The sequence below is a fragment of the Otolemur garnettii genome, unplaced genomic scaffold, assembly GCF_000181295.1.
Source record: "Otolemur garnettii isolate 467f Iridium unplaced genomic scaffold, OtoGar3 scaffold00011, whole genome shotgun sequence".
Taxonomy (NCBI): Eukaryota; Metazoa; Chordata; class Mammalia; order Primates; family Galagidae; genus Otolemur; species Otolemur garnettii.
Window position 1 is genome coordinate 9,531,632 of NW_003852406.1, and position 19,092 is coordinate 9,550,723.

The 19,092-nt window shown below is 36.2% G+C and overlaps 1 protein-coding gene across 1 annotated transcript in view; it reads left to right on the top strand.

Annotated features, from left to right (window-relative positions):
* The window catches only part of TCF12 (transcription factor 12), a 353,758-nt gene that overhangs the window by 141,412 nt on the left and 193,254 nt on the right, over positions 1 to 19,092 (top strand). The window contains exon 5 of the mRNA XM_012801793.2: positions 8,739 to 8,841. Within this exon, the coding sequence (XP_012657247.1) occupies positions 8,739 to 8,841 (103 nt within the window). The remainder of the gene's footprint in view (positions 1 to 8,738; positions 8,842 to 19,092) is intronic.

Below are 19,092 nucleotides of genomic sequence, written 5' to 3' on the forward strand. Positions count from 1 at the left end.
AAAAAAAAAAAAAAAAAGATATATTTGTATATATCTGCAGTTGATATTCACTTAGCAGAGATTTTCCATTTCAGCCTAGGCAGCACAGAGACTCTGTCTTTAAAAAAAAAAAAAAAAAGATATATTTTTATATATCTGCAGTTGATATTCACTTAGCAAAGATTTTCCATTTCCCATTTGTTTGCTGCATCTAGATTAGAGCCCACTGGTTCAGAAAGTTCCCAAAAGCCCTTATGACTGCCTTCACTGTTTTGAGCGCTATTTGTTGTTGCATTTTCCCGCCTTCATTCCTTTATTACCTGTGAATTGCAGCTTGAACAGGGATGGCTCCAACCCATCCCTGAACCATCAGTTCACAGTAATTCTAGGGCAGCATTGTATGGTGCATTGCATGGTAGGCCCTGGAGTCAGACTGCCTGAATTTGGATCCGCATTCTGCAATTTGCTGTTGGACTTCAAGTGAATTACATAAATTTTCTGTACCTCTTTTCTCATCTGTGGAATGAAAATAACAGTATCTGATTCATGGGGTTGTAAAGATGAAATGCGTAAAGCCTTTACCTCAGGTTCATTGTGATGGTCTGTGTGTAGAACAGGTTGAAATATTTCCTGTAGAGGTGGTCTTACTGTGGCAAATTTCCTCAGTGTTTGCATATCAATAAAAGATTTAATTTCTTGGTTAATTTTAAAGCTTAGCTTAGGAAGGTATAGAATTCTGGGCTGGAAATTGTTCTGTTTAAGTAGATTAAAGGTAGATGACCATTGTTTTCTTGCTTGAAAAGTTTCATTAGAGAAGTCTGCAGTCACCCTGATGGTTTTGCTCCTGAAGGTCAATTGGCGCTTTCTCCTGGCAGTTTGCAGAATCTTTTCTTTTTGTCTTGACTTTGGACAGATTCATCACAGTGTGTCTTAGAGAAGCTCTATTAAAGTTGAGGTGACCTGGGGTCCGATATCCCCTTGAAAGGAGTGTGTCAGAATCTTTGGTGATATTTGGGAAATTTTCATGTGTAATATTCTCCAGTATAACTTCCATTCCACTGGGGCATTCTTCTTCCCCTTCTGGAATACCTATAACTCATATGTTTGAACTCTTCATAAAGTCTCATAATTCATTCAGTGAACATTCTGCTTTCTCTCTCTTCTTTTCTGCGTCTTTAACTATCTGAGTTATCTCAAGAGCTTTATCGTGTACCTCTGAGATTCTTTCTTCTGCATGATCTAATCTGTTGTTGACACTTTCTTTTGCATCTTTAAGTTCCCTAATTGACTGCTTCAATTCCTTCAGCTCTGTTATATCCTTTGTATATTCTTCATATCATTCATCTCTTATTTGATTCTATTTTTGGATTTCCTTTTGGTTGTTTTCCACTTCATCAGCAATTTCCTTCATTGTTTCCATCATTTCCTTCATTGTTTTCATCATCTATATTTTAAATTCCCCTTCTGTCGTTTCTAACATTTCTTTATAGGTTGATTCCTCTGCAGTAGCTACCTCATGGTCCTTGGGTTGCTGTGGATTGGTTTTTCATGTTGCCAGGATTTTTCTGCTGATTCTTCCTTATGAGTGTTTTCTTTTATCTGTTTCCTTGCCCTCATTTTCCTTTCACTTCCTCTTTAAGTTACCGTGCCTCTGGCTGAAGATTTCGATAAGTCCTTTTGGTACAGGACCAAAGGGATGAGAAGATTGAAGAGCAAGAAGGGAAAAAATATTTAAAAAAAGAAAAAAGAGAGAGGGTGAGTAAAAGGGCATATTGACACGAAGTGAGGCATAGGAAGAGGGAGACAGGAGTAATAAAGGTATACTGTAGTGTATACCTTAAAACCCACAATCTCGGGGGGTACTTGTTTAGGTAGTTCCCTTGAGGTCGGAAGCTTTTTGTCTGCCTGAGCAGACACAGTACCCCATCTCCACCAAATAGAGAGGAAAGACATAAATACCAAAAATCAAACCAAACAAATAGGTAAATCTTCTGGGATAAAATTGGGGAGAAAACCAAATAATAGGGGGAGAAAAACTAGCAAAAATGAAGTTCTTATTATTAAAGAGGGCAACAATGGAAAATTATATTTAAACTAGAAAAATGAAAGAGAAGAAAAAAAAAGGGAAACTGTTGAAATTAAAAACGAAAGCAGTGGCTCGGCGCCTATAGCTCAACCGGCTAAGGCGCCAGCCACGTACACCTAAGGTGGCGGGTTCGAATCCCCAGCCCGGACCCACCAAACAACAATGACGGCTGCAACCAAAAAATAGCCGGGCATTGTGGCGGGCGCCTGTGGTCCCAGCTACTTGGGAGGCGGAGGCAGGAGACTCGCTTGAGCCCAGGAGTTGGAGGTTGCTATGAGCTGTAATGCCACGGTACTCTACCCAGGGGGACAGCTTGAGGCTCTGTCTCAAAAAAAAAAAAAAAAAAAACGAAAGCAGTATATATATCTTACTGAATATTGTCTGGTGTTTAGGCAACAGGTGATCTTCTGGGGTATGAAATGTCAATCTCAATGCTAATACAGCATTATGAAATAGAGACTTTTAGAGGCCTCTGCTGATTTCTCACACTCCACTGGGTTGAGAGCCTAAATCTCTCCTCTGGCTGCTTAAAAGACACTTTAAACTGTTAACCTTGGGTAAACAGAAGTTTCCCAGGAAAGTACTTGCTGCTGGAATCTCTCGTGAAGTGGCTGCCTGCCTATCCAGTGCGGTCAAACCAGTCTCACTCTGTACCCCTGATGACTGAGGTTGCAAGGCAGCCTTTCTACTGCCCAACCCAGAATGCTCAGCTCTTCCCCAGCATCTCAGTCTCAGCCTGAGCCTAGCTCTACAACCCTGAGGGTAGAGCCTGAAGGGGCAGATCTCCCACGTGGCTGCTTGGCAGCCCACAGCCCAACAATATTAGCTCCGTTCTGGCTCAGTGGCTCAGTCTGGGGCCCTAAACAACGCATAAGTCATCCACACTCTCAAAGAGTGCCCAAGTCAACAAAAAACAAAACAACCCACAGAAAAGGCCTTTTCTATTTGCAATTTTGCTATCGTTGATATAGCGGTGGCAGCCATGACCCAAATGCAACCACTTGCGTGTTTTCCACTGCTTTTGTCCTCCTCCTGGGATCCAGAAGTCTGTAGCTGTCTTCCTGAATCCTCAAAGGGATGTTTCTGGGCAGAGCCCAGAAGCCAGAGATACCTGAAGTCTTCTCTTCCCAGTCTCGCCACGCCCGTTTATAAAGAAGCTGTTACTTGGTCGCCATCTTGCTCTGCCCCTAAATTAACAGATTTTATTAGTCCTCTACTACATGTCCATTAGTTTTCTTGCCACTGTAATGGTGAAGACATGGTTTTTGTTCACAGGTAACCAACGGTTATCATCAAGTCAACCCACTTGGCCTTTTCTTGTCTTGTCTTGTCTTGTCTTGGTCTTGGTCTTGGTCTTGGTCTTGGTCCTTGTCCTTGTCCTTGTCCTTGTCTTGTCTTGTCTTGTCTTGTCTCAAGCTGTCCCCCTGGGTAGAGTGCTATGGCTTCACTGCTCACAGCAACCTCCAACTCCTGGGCTCAAGCGAGTCTCCTGTCTCAGCCTCCCAAGTAGCTGGGACCACAGGCGCCTGCCACAACGCCTGACTGTTTTTTGGTTGCAGCCATTATTGTTGTTTGGCGGGTCCAGGGTGGATTCGAACCCGCCACCTTAGGTGTATGTGGCTGGCACCTTAGCCACTTGAGCCACAGGCACCGAGCCACCACTTGACTTTTTCATAGGTGTGTTTAACTGAGAGAGATAGTCACATTTAAGGATTTGTTTTAAAAGTGTAACCTTTATTAAATAGATCTAGAATATGAATAGAAGTTCAATTTATCATTTGAACTTCTTTTATTCCTACTTATTTTTATTTTCATTTCTTAGGACTTTGAAGCAAAACCACTCATAACCTAGGCCTCATCTAGAGCTTTCTGTTGGCTTATGGCTTTTGGATGGTTCTATGGGCTCTGCCCACTTAGAGGTTATAGGGTTTCAGTACATTATGGGAAATCTTGTAGCTCTTTTAATACTAGGAACCTGGGGTTACTTGTTCAACCCATTTAGCTAAGCTAATATTTTATTACCCTTCTTTCCTCTGTTTAACTGTGTGTTCTATGGAGAACTGATGGAACATTTATGGTTTCTAAAACTCTGTAGCATTTTAAAGATTTAGCAGCTGAAACTTCTCACCCATCTGTCATTTATTAGGCACTACTATGTATGTACCAGCCATTGTTCTGAGAATTTAATTGTGAAACAATCAGACATGCTCCCTACCCTCTCAATTTGTAAGACATAACAATCTGTAACTAGAAAGATGATAATAAAAATGGGTATCATTTATTGTATGTTTACTGTGTGCTGGGAAATTTTCCAACTTCTACATATATTAACTCATTTAATTCTTTCTCAGCAACCTGTGAAGTGAAGGTGGTGTTATTAGTTATCTCTGTTTTACAGAAAAGCAAACTAAAAAAAGAAAGATTTGCCCCAAGGCACACAGCTAGTATGTAACATGATGGAATTCAGATCTGCTAGTCTGGTTTCAGACATTCCGTATTTATCATACACTGTACTGTGTTGTGCATTTATGACAGATAATTCTGGTACCATTTAAATGAATAATTAAATAGGCAGTTTTAGTTAAGTGTGAGTACTGCTAGGATGGAAGTGCTCACTGCTGTGGTAGTACAGAATAAACTCACTTGATTTGGTCTTATTTGGGTCAGAGGAAGTGTTACAGAAAAGGTAAATTTTTATTAGAAGAGCTTTTTTCCCTTCCCTTTTAGAAAAAAGCTATTAAAAATTTGGAGAGAATATGTTAAAATAAAATTAGACAAAAGTTTTCATACAAAGAAATAACAATATAGGCTTGAAAAACCATAATGTGTTCTGAGCTTGGGAAGGTCCTCTAGTGATTACATTTTATTTATTGCTTAGGTGAAATAAATTTTTGAATGAGCTATTTAAAAAATTAAACTAATGAAAAGTTCTTACATTTTTGAAATGATTAGAGAAGAGTACTGTTATACAAATAATGCTAGGGTGAGGGTTTTTTTGATAGATCTAACAAACGATTTGATTGAATACATGCTATTTGTGTTGGTTTCAAAACAGAAATGGCTTTGATTGATCACGTTGGGTCTGTTGGCATACTTTAGCAGGGATTAACATTTCTAAATTCCTGCACCTTAGAAGGAATTTGAAGTATGAAATATATTTTATAGAACATATTTTATAATATCAAAGAGTTTATAAAGTGTTATACATTCACAGATGGACTATTTAAGATTTATAAATTAAGTTAGATATTTATAAATTATAATAATTATAATTATTTATAAATAATTTAGACAGATTTTATGTGTGTAATTGAACAGTGTTTGTGATTTCTTCATGTTATCAACCTATTTTATCAATTTCTGATCTGTTGAATGTCCTTCACTATTGCTGTAGGATGCAAATAGTAATTTTTTTAGGGTGCATGTGGTAACACTTTTGCAGTCAGTTTTATACTGTAGCTAACAGGCTAATATAATAAATCATTGTGCTAGAATTGCTGTACCCTTTATAATGTATATCATTTCATATTAAAACATTTTTATTAATGGTTATTTTCACAGTAAAACCATTTTTATGGAAATTCAGGATCTTCATTAGGTGCTCCTTCTATCAATTGAAAATATGCACCGTGATTGTTTTGTATTTCATGAGCTCACCAGTTTACTTCCTTTATGTTCCAAAATTGAGATAACATTCACTTACCCATCCCATTCACTGACCTACTTGGGCTACATCTTAACCATTTCTAGCTTGTTTTTTGTTACTTTCTTGTCACTCCAACCACTTCCTTCAGCTAGTCACCTTCTAGTTATATTCCGCGGCCCTTTGGGGGTTACAGCATCATTTTGCTTTGTTCTCTGCTATTCTGTTGCCCAATGACTTCATTGAGTTACAGCATTTTCCCCTCTTGCTTTTTCTGTATATGGATAGTCGTTCTCATTGTCTAACTCTATGTGGTAGTTGAGGTATAGCAGGAGCCGACACAGACAAAAGACCACAGGCATCAGTTGGAAGAGGAAGCAGCTTTATTCACTGTCGGGGAGACTTGGCAGGCTAGTGTCCTAAAAATCTGGAGGAAATAGACCTTTCAGCAGCATGCCACCTTCCTAGACTCAACCAGAAAAAAATGGGAAATGCTGAGTAGACTATATCAAGCACTAAAATAGCATCAACTATACGAAATCTCCCAAATAAGAAAAGTCCAGGACCAGATGGCTTCACATCAGAATTCTACCAAACCTTTAAAGAGGAACGAGTACCTATATTATGTAACCTTTTCCAAAACATAGAAAAAAAGAAGGAATACTTCCAACACATTCTATGAAGCAAATATCACCCTGGTCCCCAAACCAGGAAAATATCCAACAATGAAAGAAAATTAGAGACCAATATCGTTAATGAATATAGATGCAAAAATATTCAATGAGATCCTAGCAAACAGAATTCAACAATATATCAAAAAAATTATATAGCATGAGCAATTTGGTTTTATCCCAGGGTCTCAAGGTTGGTTCAATATATGTAAATTTATAAATATAATACATCACATAAAATAAAAAACAAAGATTCTTATCAAAACAAGCACATCACTGAACTTACAGAGCTGATGGTTGCATTAACCCATACATGAGCTCCCCCTGCCACACTGAGGTGGTCCTTACTGAAAAGGAACACATTGTTCCCAAACAGAAGAGGAGGTAGCACAGAAGAAAAAGATATCCAAGAAGAAACTGAAGAAACAAAAACTTATGGCATAGGAATAGATACGACATAAAGTAAATGCAAATAACAGTAAAAGGAAAAAAAATGTGGCATATGCATACCACAAAGTATTACTCAGCCATAAAAAATGGCAATCTAGTATCTTGTGACAATTTGGAGGGAACTGGAAATCATTCTTCTAAGTGAAACATCCCAGGAAACACATGGGCTCAGTACCAAATTGATGAACACTCAAATTTACACATGGAAGTAAATCTCAATGGAAATCAAGCTGGGGGGTGGTGGTGGTGGAAGGGAATGGATAAATTCATAGTTCTTAGGGATAGTACATGCTATCTGAATGAAAGGCACACTTATAACAACTCAATGTATACAAAAACAAAGTTTGTAAACGTACAACATGTTCCCCCTAATATTTGAACTTTTTTTTAAAAACGAATGAGAACTGAGAGCATACAAAATTAATCTTTCATTATCCTTTAGCATTCAAACGTAGTGTGAACAATGTGGCTGATACACAAACAGATTTCAACTGGCAGTTTCTAGAGTAATACTGTTTTAGGGTGAAGAACAGTGTTTCAGTGAGTATTTTATGTTTTGATGCCTTGTTTTTACCTGTGCAAAGAATAACACTGAGGAGGCAGTGGCAGAGAAAAGACCCAAATGTATGTGAGATAGTATGTCACTTAGCACTTTAACAGTGTTAGTTTTAAGTGATAAAAGTAAACTCTATGGAGTAACCTTAGCTAGGAGCCATTCTATTTTGTACATAGCTTCTGCTGCATGTGGCTATGACAGATAGTACTGTGGTAGTGATTACCAGAGGACACCCTTGTGGTCTTAACCAAGTTGTAAATGTCACACAGATTTTTCTTGAATGTCTATCACATGTGTATCAGTGATTCCAGAGCAGATAAAAATGAAGCAAAGATTCATTTGGGAGTTAGCACTCCCAGAAGATTAATTTTAAACAGAATAGCAGAAGGAGTTGTGACATGCATCCATAAGCAATTGTAGTGATTTGACAGTTATGTAGCCCTTGGTTTCTAGCCCTTTGGATGAACTGACAGCATGCCTGCAAAGATAAGTGAGGCCTGTTTCAGCCCCATTAATGTCTTCTCAATGTTAGCCTGCAGTCTGGGTAATGATAAATTTTCAGTGATTGATGATTTTATAGTCCCAGGGGATTCTGGGTGGTTTCTGGTTTCTGTGAGCCAGGGCAGTTTTTTCTCCTACTTGGGCATCTTCTTGTAAGTTTTTCTGTTCTTTACTATGACAGTTTTTATTGGCACAGGGATAGGTATCACCTGTAATTTTAATTAAAAGGACTCAAAGCCTTGTTTAGAAACAATATAATTTTGAAGGTGATGCTGTACTTAATTCATGTGAGACAGTTTTTAATCCACAGGGATTTTCTAAGACTTACTTTATTTTTTAATTTTATCTTTTCTTTCTTTTATACTGCTAAAAAAACTGTTCTAAGCTACAGCACTAACTTGCCTGACCCTTTATTTGTAGGGGTTGGGGTCAGAAAAAGAATAGGAGGATAGAGAATGTTTATTTTTCCTAACTTATTGTGGCTCTGAAATGTTTCCTTAGTTCATTCTTTTATTTTTAGTTATCCATAGAACCTTCCTTCTAGATACAAAGAGATTTTAGAGCTAATTTTAGTAATAGTCTAACTTTTACAGCCTTCTGTTAGAAGAGCCTATGTATACTTGGGAAACATTGGTGTTCATAGTATTTTGTAAGATTAATAAAATATTTTTTTGGCTTTCAAGTCTTAAAAGGAGAATTTCTGCTGTTTAGTTTTTCAAATAATGAAAAAACTTGATTAGGAGTAACTATTTGTAAGTTTGTATATTAATTCAGTAAATGTCCTTATACTCAGTTAGCAGGACTGCCAAATAATCTCTTTAATACTCTGGTCTTTTTTTTCTTTCTCCCCAGGGTTTTACAGACAGCCCTCATTACAGTGATCACTTGAATGACAGTCGATTAGGGGCCCATGAAGGCTTGTCCCCAACACCTTTCATGAACTCAAATCTGATGGGTAAGTAGTCTTCTCAAAGCCTCTTTGGTCAGAGACATTTTTTATTCTCTTGTCCAGGAAGGACACGTAAGTATCTAGAATAGTGGTTCTGGACCTTCCTAATGCCACAATGTATTTTCATTGTTAAAAAGAGGTCGCGACCTGCAGGTCAAGAACCGCTGATCTAAAAGAAAGTTCCCAAGTTTATGGTGGCATCCAGGGCTTCTCTGTTTCATCTCAGCTTAAGGAGCAAGCATCCAGAAATGTGGGTCTTTTCTTATACTATTAGTGTTATTGATGACAAAAAAAATAAGTAGTAACATTTTGAGTATCAGTTTTGGCGTTGTCTTTGTGACTTCAACCATTGCATGTTTTCTGGATCAGAGAAGTGTTGCTTCAGGGTATTTGTGATTTACTACCATGTTTCCCTGAAAATAAGACACTGTCTTACATTTATTTTTTCTTAAGAAGACATACTAGGGCTTATTTTCAGGGATGTCTTCCTCTCCGTGTCGAAATGCATGGCGTGGCTAGGTCTTATTATCAGGATAAGGCTTATCTAACAAATGCATAGAAATCCTGCTAGGGCTTATTTTTTGAGTAGGTCTTATTTTCAGGGAAACACAGTATGTGTCTTAACAGCTATATGTATGTGGTAATTACATATATGTTGTAATTTTAGACAGATTTTACTCACATTAAACTAGTTCTTTTGGTATTATTTGTTAAAACATAGTAGTACATTTAGAAGATGCAGAATTCATTTTAAACATTTGGGTTCATAAGAGGAATTTTTAGAAGTTTTGGTTTGCACCAGACCAAAAGTTGGAATTGGAAGAGTATGACTTTATGACCTAAAATTGATTTTTATATTTTGAGAGAACATTTATAAGATATTCTGTTTCCTACCCACCTTTCTTTCCTTCTTTCTTACTTTACATTTTCTCATGGATACCATTCTTTTCTGTTTTCTTTTTAATGATTATTTTACCTTTTTGCAAAACCTAATGGTAAAGAATCTCTGTGTTTCATGACATTATTTTTTCTTCTTGCTTATTCTGGGGTTGAGCACATTGGAGAAGGTGTATTTAATTTATCTTACCAGTTGTCATTATGTAAATATGGAATTTTGTGTAATTGACATTGATTTCATTATTTATTCTATTTCTTATGGACGTGACCTATATTGTGATCTTAGAATTGTCCTTTTAAGACACAGCCATGCTAATCTAAGTGGATTACTCAAATCCAAAATCCTGGTGGTCTGCAATGTCTTTATACATGATTTTGCTTTGCATAAGCTTTGTTTCCCCTATCCTCTATAGTATTGAGAGACAGTCTGATATTTTTGTGTGAATTTTGCCTTAGGCAGTTGACAATTTGAAACCAGAATCATTGAGTATGACACGAGTAAAAAAAATCTGATCAGCAATAAAACTTGTGTTTAGAATCACAATTTGTTTCAACATACATGCAAATGGAAAACCATGGTATTAAATCTCTTATTACTTCAGGTAAAAATAAGAAGTAAATTAAGAACAAAATTATGATTAGGCTAGGGGAAGCTTACTATTTAAAAACTTATTTTTAAAAATTATTATTGAGCTTGCCATAGATATAACATTCCAAATAATTTCCTTTTGCAATGTAACTTTTCCCCAAGTATGATTTGATTTATACTAAGCATAGTAGGGCAAGTTAATGTAACTATTTTTGTAATTTCAGATTAAACTAAGCTTTCTTAATTGAAGATAGAAATCTGAACAGTGAAAAAAAAACAAAAATTACCCTTTTTGTATTTCTGTTCCAACCATTATGCTTCCTCATAGAGATGACTTTTAGGCTCAGTGGAATTGCATCATTAGCACAGCTTTGAGCCAAGGTGACTATTAAAATTGTGGGGGACAAGGGTGGGAATTAAATGAATCCTAAGAGGGATGCATGTCATTCATTTTCTCTGAGCAGCTGCTAACTAGAAATATTTTTGTAATTCCATTTGAAGTAGCGTTTTCTTAGTTTGCATTTATGAGCACATGCTTGTCAGTTTCTTCAGTTTTCAGATAATTATTAGAATACTTTTAGTAGTCACCTGTACCCTATATGTAAAACCAACACCTAAAAGAAGTCTTAAAGTAAAACAACTTTAATTTGTAAACAGGCTAATCTCTTCATGGTTCAAATGAAAAATAAAAACCCTGCATTCATCTGGACTACCTTGTATAGATACTACCTTGTGACAGGTACAGATATACAGACCATACATTTTTCATAGTGAGTTTTAACTGCCTAATTAAAAAATGTTTGTTTATGTATAAAGGAGGGAGAAATAATCCTGAAATGATTAGGCAGATGTGTTCAAAAGGAATTTACTGTGTCATTGACATTATCTGATTTACTACAGTTCCTTTATTTCCACTCAAAATGATCAAATGAGGTACCCTAATCTAATGACTTGATCTAAGCAATCTGTGAGACAGTAGCTTTCTTTTGCAAATGAATGTCTTCTAAATTTTAGTGCAGTTCATAGAGCTACAGTCAGTCCAACTTGATAGGAGCTGAAGTAACGGAACTGATGCTGGAATATTTGGGTTTATAGCAGTAGGTAGAGTTACAATGGATAAATTCACTTTTCTAGCCATTTGATAATTTAAGGAAGTTTTTGGCTGAAAAACCAAATTATTAAAGCTCTCCTGAGATGTATATGACACTGTTTAAAAGCATTTGAAACTGTTGATACCTAGTTACCACAACAGGTAATAGTTGAGAGTGGAGCTGTGAATGATGAATGTTCAGAAACAGTTAAAGCTAATAGGAAAGCAGTAACGTATTTCATCATTGCTGTCAACATATGAAAACACCATTAAGTAGGGGAGGGATTGTATGTCTAGGGAATGTTGTTATTTTGAGTATTATCTTCAGCCATAAGTACATTAGCCTGAAGAAACAGTATATTATAAAGTACCACTGTCTTTCCTGATAGAGCTTTAAATACTTTAATGATTTTGTACATTGCAAAAATGAGAAATTTTGTCTGACAAGAGTTGGTAATGATTCATTAATGAACCATTTGCCACAGAAATTACATTTCTATATTCATTTAAGTATTTTGAAGTGTTTTATATAGGAAGTGAAGCTGTTATCTAGATCGCTTAGTGTTTCTTTTTATCAGTTGCAGAATTACCCTGTTGATTTATCAATATGGAAGAGAGGGCTTTCCTTTGTGTTTCAGGTGTTGTAAGTACTACAGCCATTTGGAACATCACTAGGTAACTAGCATCAAGCAATTCATGTACTCTGTAATATTAAAACTTGTTACAAGTTTTGACCATAGCAATGAATTGGAGAACTGTCACCAAATAGCCTTGTCTGTCTCTAGCCTTTTTTAGCTTTGGCCCTTTCTCCACCTTCAGTGACCTCATTAATTTCAGTAAAATTGGTTTTCCTTTATCTGTTGTTAGTTAGTTAGTCATATTTTTTGGGATGGTAGGACCAGTTCACTCATTGAGCATGGGAATGATTATTTCATAAAATCGCCTGACTTCCATCCCTAAGTGATTGTGGAGTGAACTTCTGTTATCTTTTTACCTCTCAGTGTTTATCAAAACTTTACTTATTGGAGGAGTGTGTGTATGTTATAAATGGGAGACTTAAGATTACCTTCAATTTTCACTTTTTCTCAGACTGCCAGTCATGGTTTGTTAATATTTTTCTGTTACAAAGTTAAAGTAGCACATGGTGCTTAGGAGGAGAAAGTGCAGAGCTGAGAGATAGGCGATGGAGATTTTAATAGAGACACTGAAAATAACCTTTACCTTTCTGATAGGGTAATGTTGGCTATCTCAAAGGTCTTCAACAAACAGTAATTTTATAATGTCATAATCTCATATATCTAATAACTTTTATTCAACCCTGAAAAAGGTTGCAACTAGAATTATAATTGCTATTTTGTAAATGATAAAAACTAAGGCATAGGACAATTAAGTGGTTTTTCCTGAGATCACAGAGCTAGTAAATGGCAAAACTGAATGTAGAACTCAGGTCTCCTGATTGTCATTTGAATTTTCTTTCTATTACACCATTCTATTTGGCAGGGTACTTGTTCTTTCTTCATAATGCTCCCAGGTTTAGAGACACTAGTTTTGAGAGATGACTATTAAGAAAAGATTCCATGGTGAAATAACTTCGGACAGCATTGTATGTCAGTTGTTCACTCTTAGAGATTCTGATTTTACTTTGGGATGTTAAAGACTGAAAAACGATCAAGTTTATTAAACTTTGTTTAACCCAGTACATCTCAGCTTCATATGCACAGAAGCCTTTGTGTAAAAAGCATCATTAGCTTCTGGGGAACCAGCCTAACATGGGGCACACACTGGGAAATGCTTCCGGTTACTAAAAGAAAACAAAACCACATGAAAGCTCTCTGAAAAGTAAAATAGCATGATGGTAATGTAATTGCTATACAGTTGACCCTTAGTATCCGTGAGGAATTGGTTTCAGTCCTCACCCCAATGGATACCAAAATCCATGGGTGTTCAAGTCCCTTGTATAAAATGGCATAGTATATTTACATATAACCTAGACACATCCTCTTGTACTTATTATTTCTTTTCTTTCCCCTCCCTCCCTTCTCTCTCTTTTTCTCTGCTTACTTTTCCTCTCTCTTCTTCCCTCCTTAATCTCTGGCATCTTCATAGCTCATAGCAATTTCTAGCTCCTCAAGTGCTCCTCCTGCCTCAGCCTCCTTACTAATTGGGACTAGAGGCACACACCACCATGCCTGGCTAATTTTATTTATTTTTTATAGAGACAAGAGTCTTCCTGTTGCCCAGGCTGGTTTCAAACTTATGGATTCACGCGATCTTTCTGCTTCAACCTCCCAAAGTGCTAAGATTACAGGTGTGAGACACCGTGCCCACTCTCCCTTATACTTTAAATCATTTCCACCTTACATATAATATCTAATATAATGTAAACGCTATGTAAATTATTGTTATGTTATAGTATTTAGGGAATAATGACAAGAAAAACAATCTGTACGTGTTTAGGACAGATGCGACTAACCTTTCTTTCCCCAGGTATTTTTAGTATGTAGTTGGTTGAATCCAGGATGTAGAACCCGCAGATAATAGAGGGCTTACTGTATTTTTATAACTCATTTTTTTTTTTTTTTTGAGACAGTCTCACTCTGTTGCCCTTAGTAGAGTGCATAATGGTTCACAGCCATCTCAAACTCTTGGGCTCAAAGGTTCCTCTTGTCTCAGCCTCCCAAGTAGCTGGAACTTGAGGCACCCACCACAATGCCTGGCTATTTTTAGAGATGTGGTCTCACTCTTGCTCAGGCTGGTCTCAAACTCCTGAGCTCAAGCAATCCACCTATCTCAGCCTCCCAGAGTACTAGGATTATAGGTATGAGCCACCGTGCCCAGCCTTCATTTTAGGCATCTTAGGTAATTTAACAGGTTGGGTCTAAACCTTGAAGTATGTTATTGTTAAACCTCTGCTTGTAAGTATTTAACTTATAACCAAATCTGTTGTTCTTCCGTTGTTGCTGGAATCTCTTTGCTCAGCACTATTCTTCTCTACCTGAGGTTTTAAAAGGCCCCTCTGGTAAGAGTAACTGTTTTATTTTCATTTCACTGTGTGCTAAGTAAGTTTCTGTGGGCTTATCTGGGAGTTTAAACCCAAGTATACTTTTTAACTATATACCATATATTAGTACTTCAAATAATCAAATTTCAAAGAAAGCTCTTTGGTGTACTTGATAATTGCTTCCACTATAATTTATGATAAATCCAAAAACCTAGAGTGACAAAATATATAGAATCACCATTTTTAGAATATCAAAGCACAATAAAACCATACCCTCCAAAAATTTCTAAGTTGGTATACTTGAAATTTTTTCACGAAATAAGATAATGAAAATGATTATAATTGTGCTTAGAGTAAATAGTATGGCTTAGTATCTGATTTGACATTATTTTATAGAGATGAGGCCTTCTTGTTTTCTCCAATGTTTTATTAACCCTTTGTCTCATGAAAGGATGTCATTATATAAGGTAACCACTGAGCTGCATTCTCTGACCTTTGGCTGCTTATAAACACAAAGTGTTGGCACTTGGAGAAACTTGAGTGAAGACATCTAGTTACAATTAAAGATACTAAAACTCAGAAAAATGAAATGACTTGTTAGTAAGGTACATGGCCTGACCCTCTTGATTCTGTCTCACAGTTCCATTCTAGTCCATTGCTTCTTTCTTATTTATGTTCAAGCATTTGTTTGTTTGTTGACTTTTACTTCGTTAGGTTCTGAAGTCTTTTTCCACCTCTCGCTACTGCTTTTAGACCCTCATTAACTACTCTCCTATATATTAGATATTTACATTACTCTCAGTGTTGAATACCCTCCTCCATCCATGTACCAATTCATCTGTTTGTTCTGCCTTTTACTGTGTTGATGTAATATTTGATAGAATATGAAAATGAGCAATTTTAGTCTGTCTTTACAACTTTTCTGTTTTAGTCCAAGAGGAGAGAGATTATTATTATATATTAGAGAATGTGAATGATAACAAAGAAATTCTTAAGGAACATTGAAAAGAGGTTAAGATCAGGCACACCTAGAAGTGATTAGGAATAGTTTTATTACAGAGGAGCATTTAATTCAGTCTGTTAGTAAGAACTCTTTCTGCTATAAGTGATGGAATGTAACTTAAACTAGGTTTGCTAAAAAGTGGTATTAATTGACTCATGTATCCACGAAGGGCTAGGGATAAATTGATTTGGCATGGAGGATCTAGCAGCAGTTCTCAACCTGGGGGTTGCGACCCCTTTGTAACAATGAAAATATATCCTGCAAATCAGATATTTACATTACAATTCATAACAGCTAAATTACAGTTATGAGGTAACAATGGAAATAATTTTATGGTTGTGGGTCACCACAACATGAGGAACTGTATTAAAGGGTCACAGCATTAGGAGGCATTACGAAGGTTGAGAACCACTGACAAGGGGATCAAACAATGTCATCAAGCCTTCCTCTTTCATCTTATAATTGTTGAAAAAATAAGATAAAACTGGAGAGGGAATCTGAGAAGTGGGAAGGAGCAGGAGTGTGGTGTCATGCTGGCTTTCTGCTAGATTTTTCACTCCAGTCTTTCTAGATTGCTTTAAATTGTTCTAACTACTATATTGCAGGATACCATATTCCTTTGTGTCATGGAATGTTTCCTTTCAGTGGAAATGTATGTTTTATTTATAATATTCTGTATCTGGCACTCTCATCTCTCTCTGTGCCCCTACTTTGCTTCTGTAGCCTGAAGAGCAACCACTTTCCATGGTTAAAATGATTTTTGCCATTCTCTGAAGCTGTTTCTGTGAGCCAGAGATGACTCAGTGGCTTCGTTTATACCCATTCTGTGAGAGACCAAACTGGTACTCTGCCAGTTTGAAAGAGGTGTTATACTTTGCAGAGTACTTCCACTTTCCACAGTACTCAGATCCTTCATATCTATGGGTTCCTAGAGCAAATTGCTTGAAAGAGTAACCAAGATTTCAGAGACTATAGGGAAAAAATGTTTTATTTAAATTTTATTTTTAAAATTAAAGATAAAATAAGAAAGTTAATTGTAAGAAAACAAACCATAATTTACATTATCCCTTAGAGCTTAAAGAATAAGGAATTGTTGATATTTTTTCTTTTTGGTTTTTATCCTTCAAAAAACTCCATGGTGTAATTTGTATGTCCTTTATTTTTCATTTGAATCTTACTGATTTTCTCCTCAGTTGATAACTGACTCTTAGATCCTAATCTGTCAGTAGTTTTGTATTTGAATAAAGGTTCTTTTAACATTATTTTCATGGACTTAATGAAATTTTGAGTCTTTTTCATGATATTGAACTTAGAGTGGATTTCTTTTGTATCTATTTTGTATTATGGAATATTTAGCAAAAGATTGCCCCTAGCTATTGACTTTAGCTTGAGACATGACAGCTGCAATATCTGTAGGTCTATATGGAATATTTCACAGAGACTCTTTACAAATTTTTTTTAATGAATATTTTCATGAGGTCACAATTTGGCTTAACTATGCAACTTTGCAAACTGGTAATGCTAGGGACTCAAATAAAAAGGTTCATTTTTATTTGTTTACTGAATCCATTTGCTCATCACTACCATGTGTGTTGTCTGTAATCAGTAGTAATCATGACCGTTCCTTGCATTTTTATAGTGAGCCAGTAGCATAGATCTGATAAGATTCTTCCTGGAATAGTCCCGTAGTCAGTGTTTAATTCCAGCCAAGTGAATGTGAAGTCTTCACTAAGGATATTCTGAGTTCTGCCTGTACTTAGGTGGACATACCATGGGCTGTCTTGATTACTGGAAAGCAAAAGGAAGATTGTTTTTATGGAATTTTTTTAAGCTTTACAGTTTTGCTTAGTGAGTAGAACTTCAGAAGCACACTGTAGCACACAGTTGAGAATTTGGGACACTGTTTTGATTAGGAAAAGTTTTAGCAGCGGCATTATCAGATTGCTCCTCCTATGTGGTAACATTTCAGATTCACTTCTTATAGTGATAATGATGCCTTTATTATTAAATAAACGTTTATTATGTGTTTCATTAAAAATAAATGCTTAAATTCTAAATATTTGAATAGGAATGGACCTTAGAGCTCATCTTCCTGAGTGGGTCTCAGATGGGAGTGTTGAGAAATAATATGGTTATCATAAAGACCGGAGGTAGGAGAGGGGCTGTAATCCCCAGACACCGAAATCTCAGGAACCCTTTCCAAGTGAAGAGTTAGCACTAGCTTGATTAGTGGTCACAGTGTTTAATACAAGTTTTAATTAGCCATTAAATAAAAGTGATTTTAAAAAAAAAAAAATTGAAAGCATACACTAAATTGCTTTGGCTTAAATTGTGCGGACTTTATTGTTTGAAGGTATTCATGGTTATATGGGTTTTTAATGCCATTGATTTTTTTTTTTTGGAGACAGAGTTTCATTTTGTTGCCCTCAGGATAGAGTGCCCTGGTGTTATAGCTCACAGCAACCTCAAATTCTTGGGCTTAACAGATTCTCTTGCCTCAGCCTCCGGGTAGCTGGGACTGCGAACGCCCACCAAGATGCTCAGCTGTTTTTAGAGATGGGGTCTCACTCTTGCTCAGGCTGATCTCAGACTCCTCTGCTCAAGCCATCTGGCCTCCTCGGACTCCCAGTGCATTGGTGATTGATGTTTAATAAACCTCACATTTTAAGTGAAGCCCCTTAAAAGACTATTGTTTATTTTGAGTATCAATTCACCAGTTTTGTAATCTTCTTCACATCTCAGGTTGTTTTTTTTTTTTTTCTTACAAAATTCAGCCTTGCTTTTCGTAGCTTATGTTTTCTATGACATCAGTTTTGGGTATTATTGTTGTTATTTGTGATTTTCAGTTTTTATGAACACTAGAACTTAATACATTCTGCGTATATTCCAGGACTCTCTGATATACACACACATATATAGATATACACACACATAAAGGCATATATATTATATATGTACATACAGGGCTGAGATTTTACATAGGTCTTTCCTCGTGTCAAATGTTTGTCTTTTGCCATATATATGATGTGCTTTAGTTGTTCCACAGTTATTCCTGCAATACATACTTGTTTTTCAGTTTGAGATACCTCTGGAGGATTGTTAGACTTCTCAGGTTCTATGAATTTTCTAGGGAGTCTCAATTATATGTGAGTAAAGTACAAAGCCACTTCATAGCAAATTAAATAAATTAGTTTATTTTTAGTTAATTATACATTTTATTAATTTTGCCTACGTATTTTTCCACACCCCTGAGATCAGGGGTCAGCAATCTTTTTTACAAAGTGCCAGATTAAATAGCATAAAGTTTGTGGTCCAAGAGAAAATCAAAGATATTTTACAGGTACTTAATATATAACCATTAAAAAATGTAAAAGCCATTCTTAGCTCACAAGCTATAAAAATAGTAGTTGACAGCCTGGCTTTATACCCTAGGCTATAGTTTTCTAATCTTACTCTAGATAATTTAACAAAAATATTTTGAACAGTAGCAACCCTGCCAGTTTGTTGAAGAGTAAAGAAGTCATACATGTAAACGTCTATGGGAAGTATCGAGTTTTTTGCTCGTTTGTGTGTGTGATGGTGGTGGTGGTGTTTTAAAATATCTAGACATGATATTGATTGGTGATAGTGAATTATTTCTGAAATTTCCAGTACTTCATTGCCTCTATAATGAATAA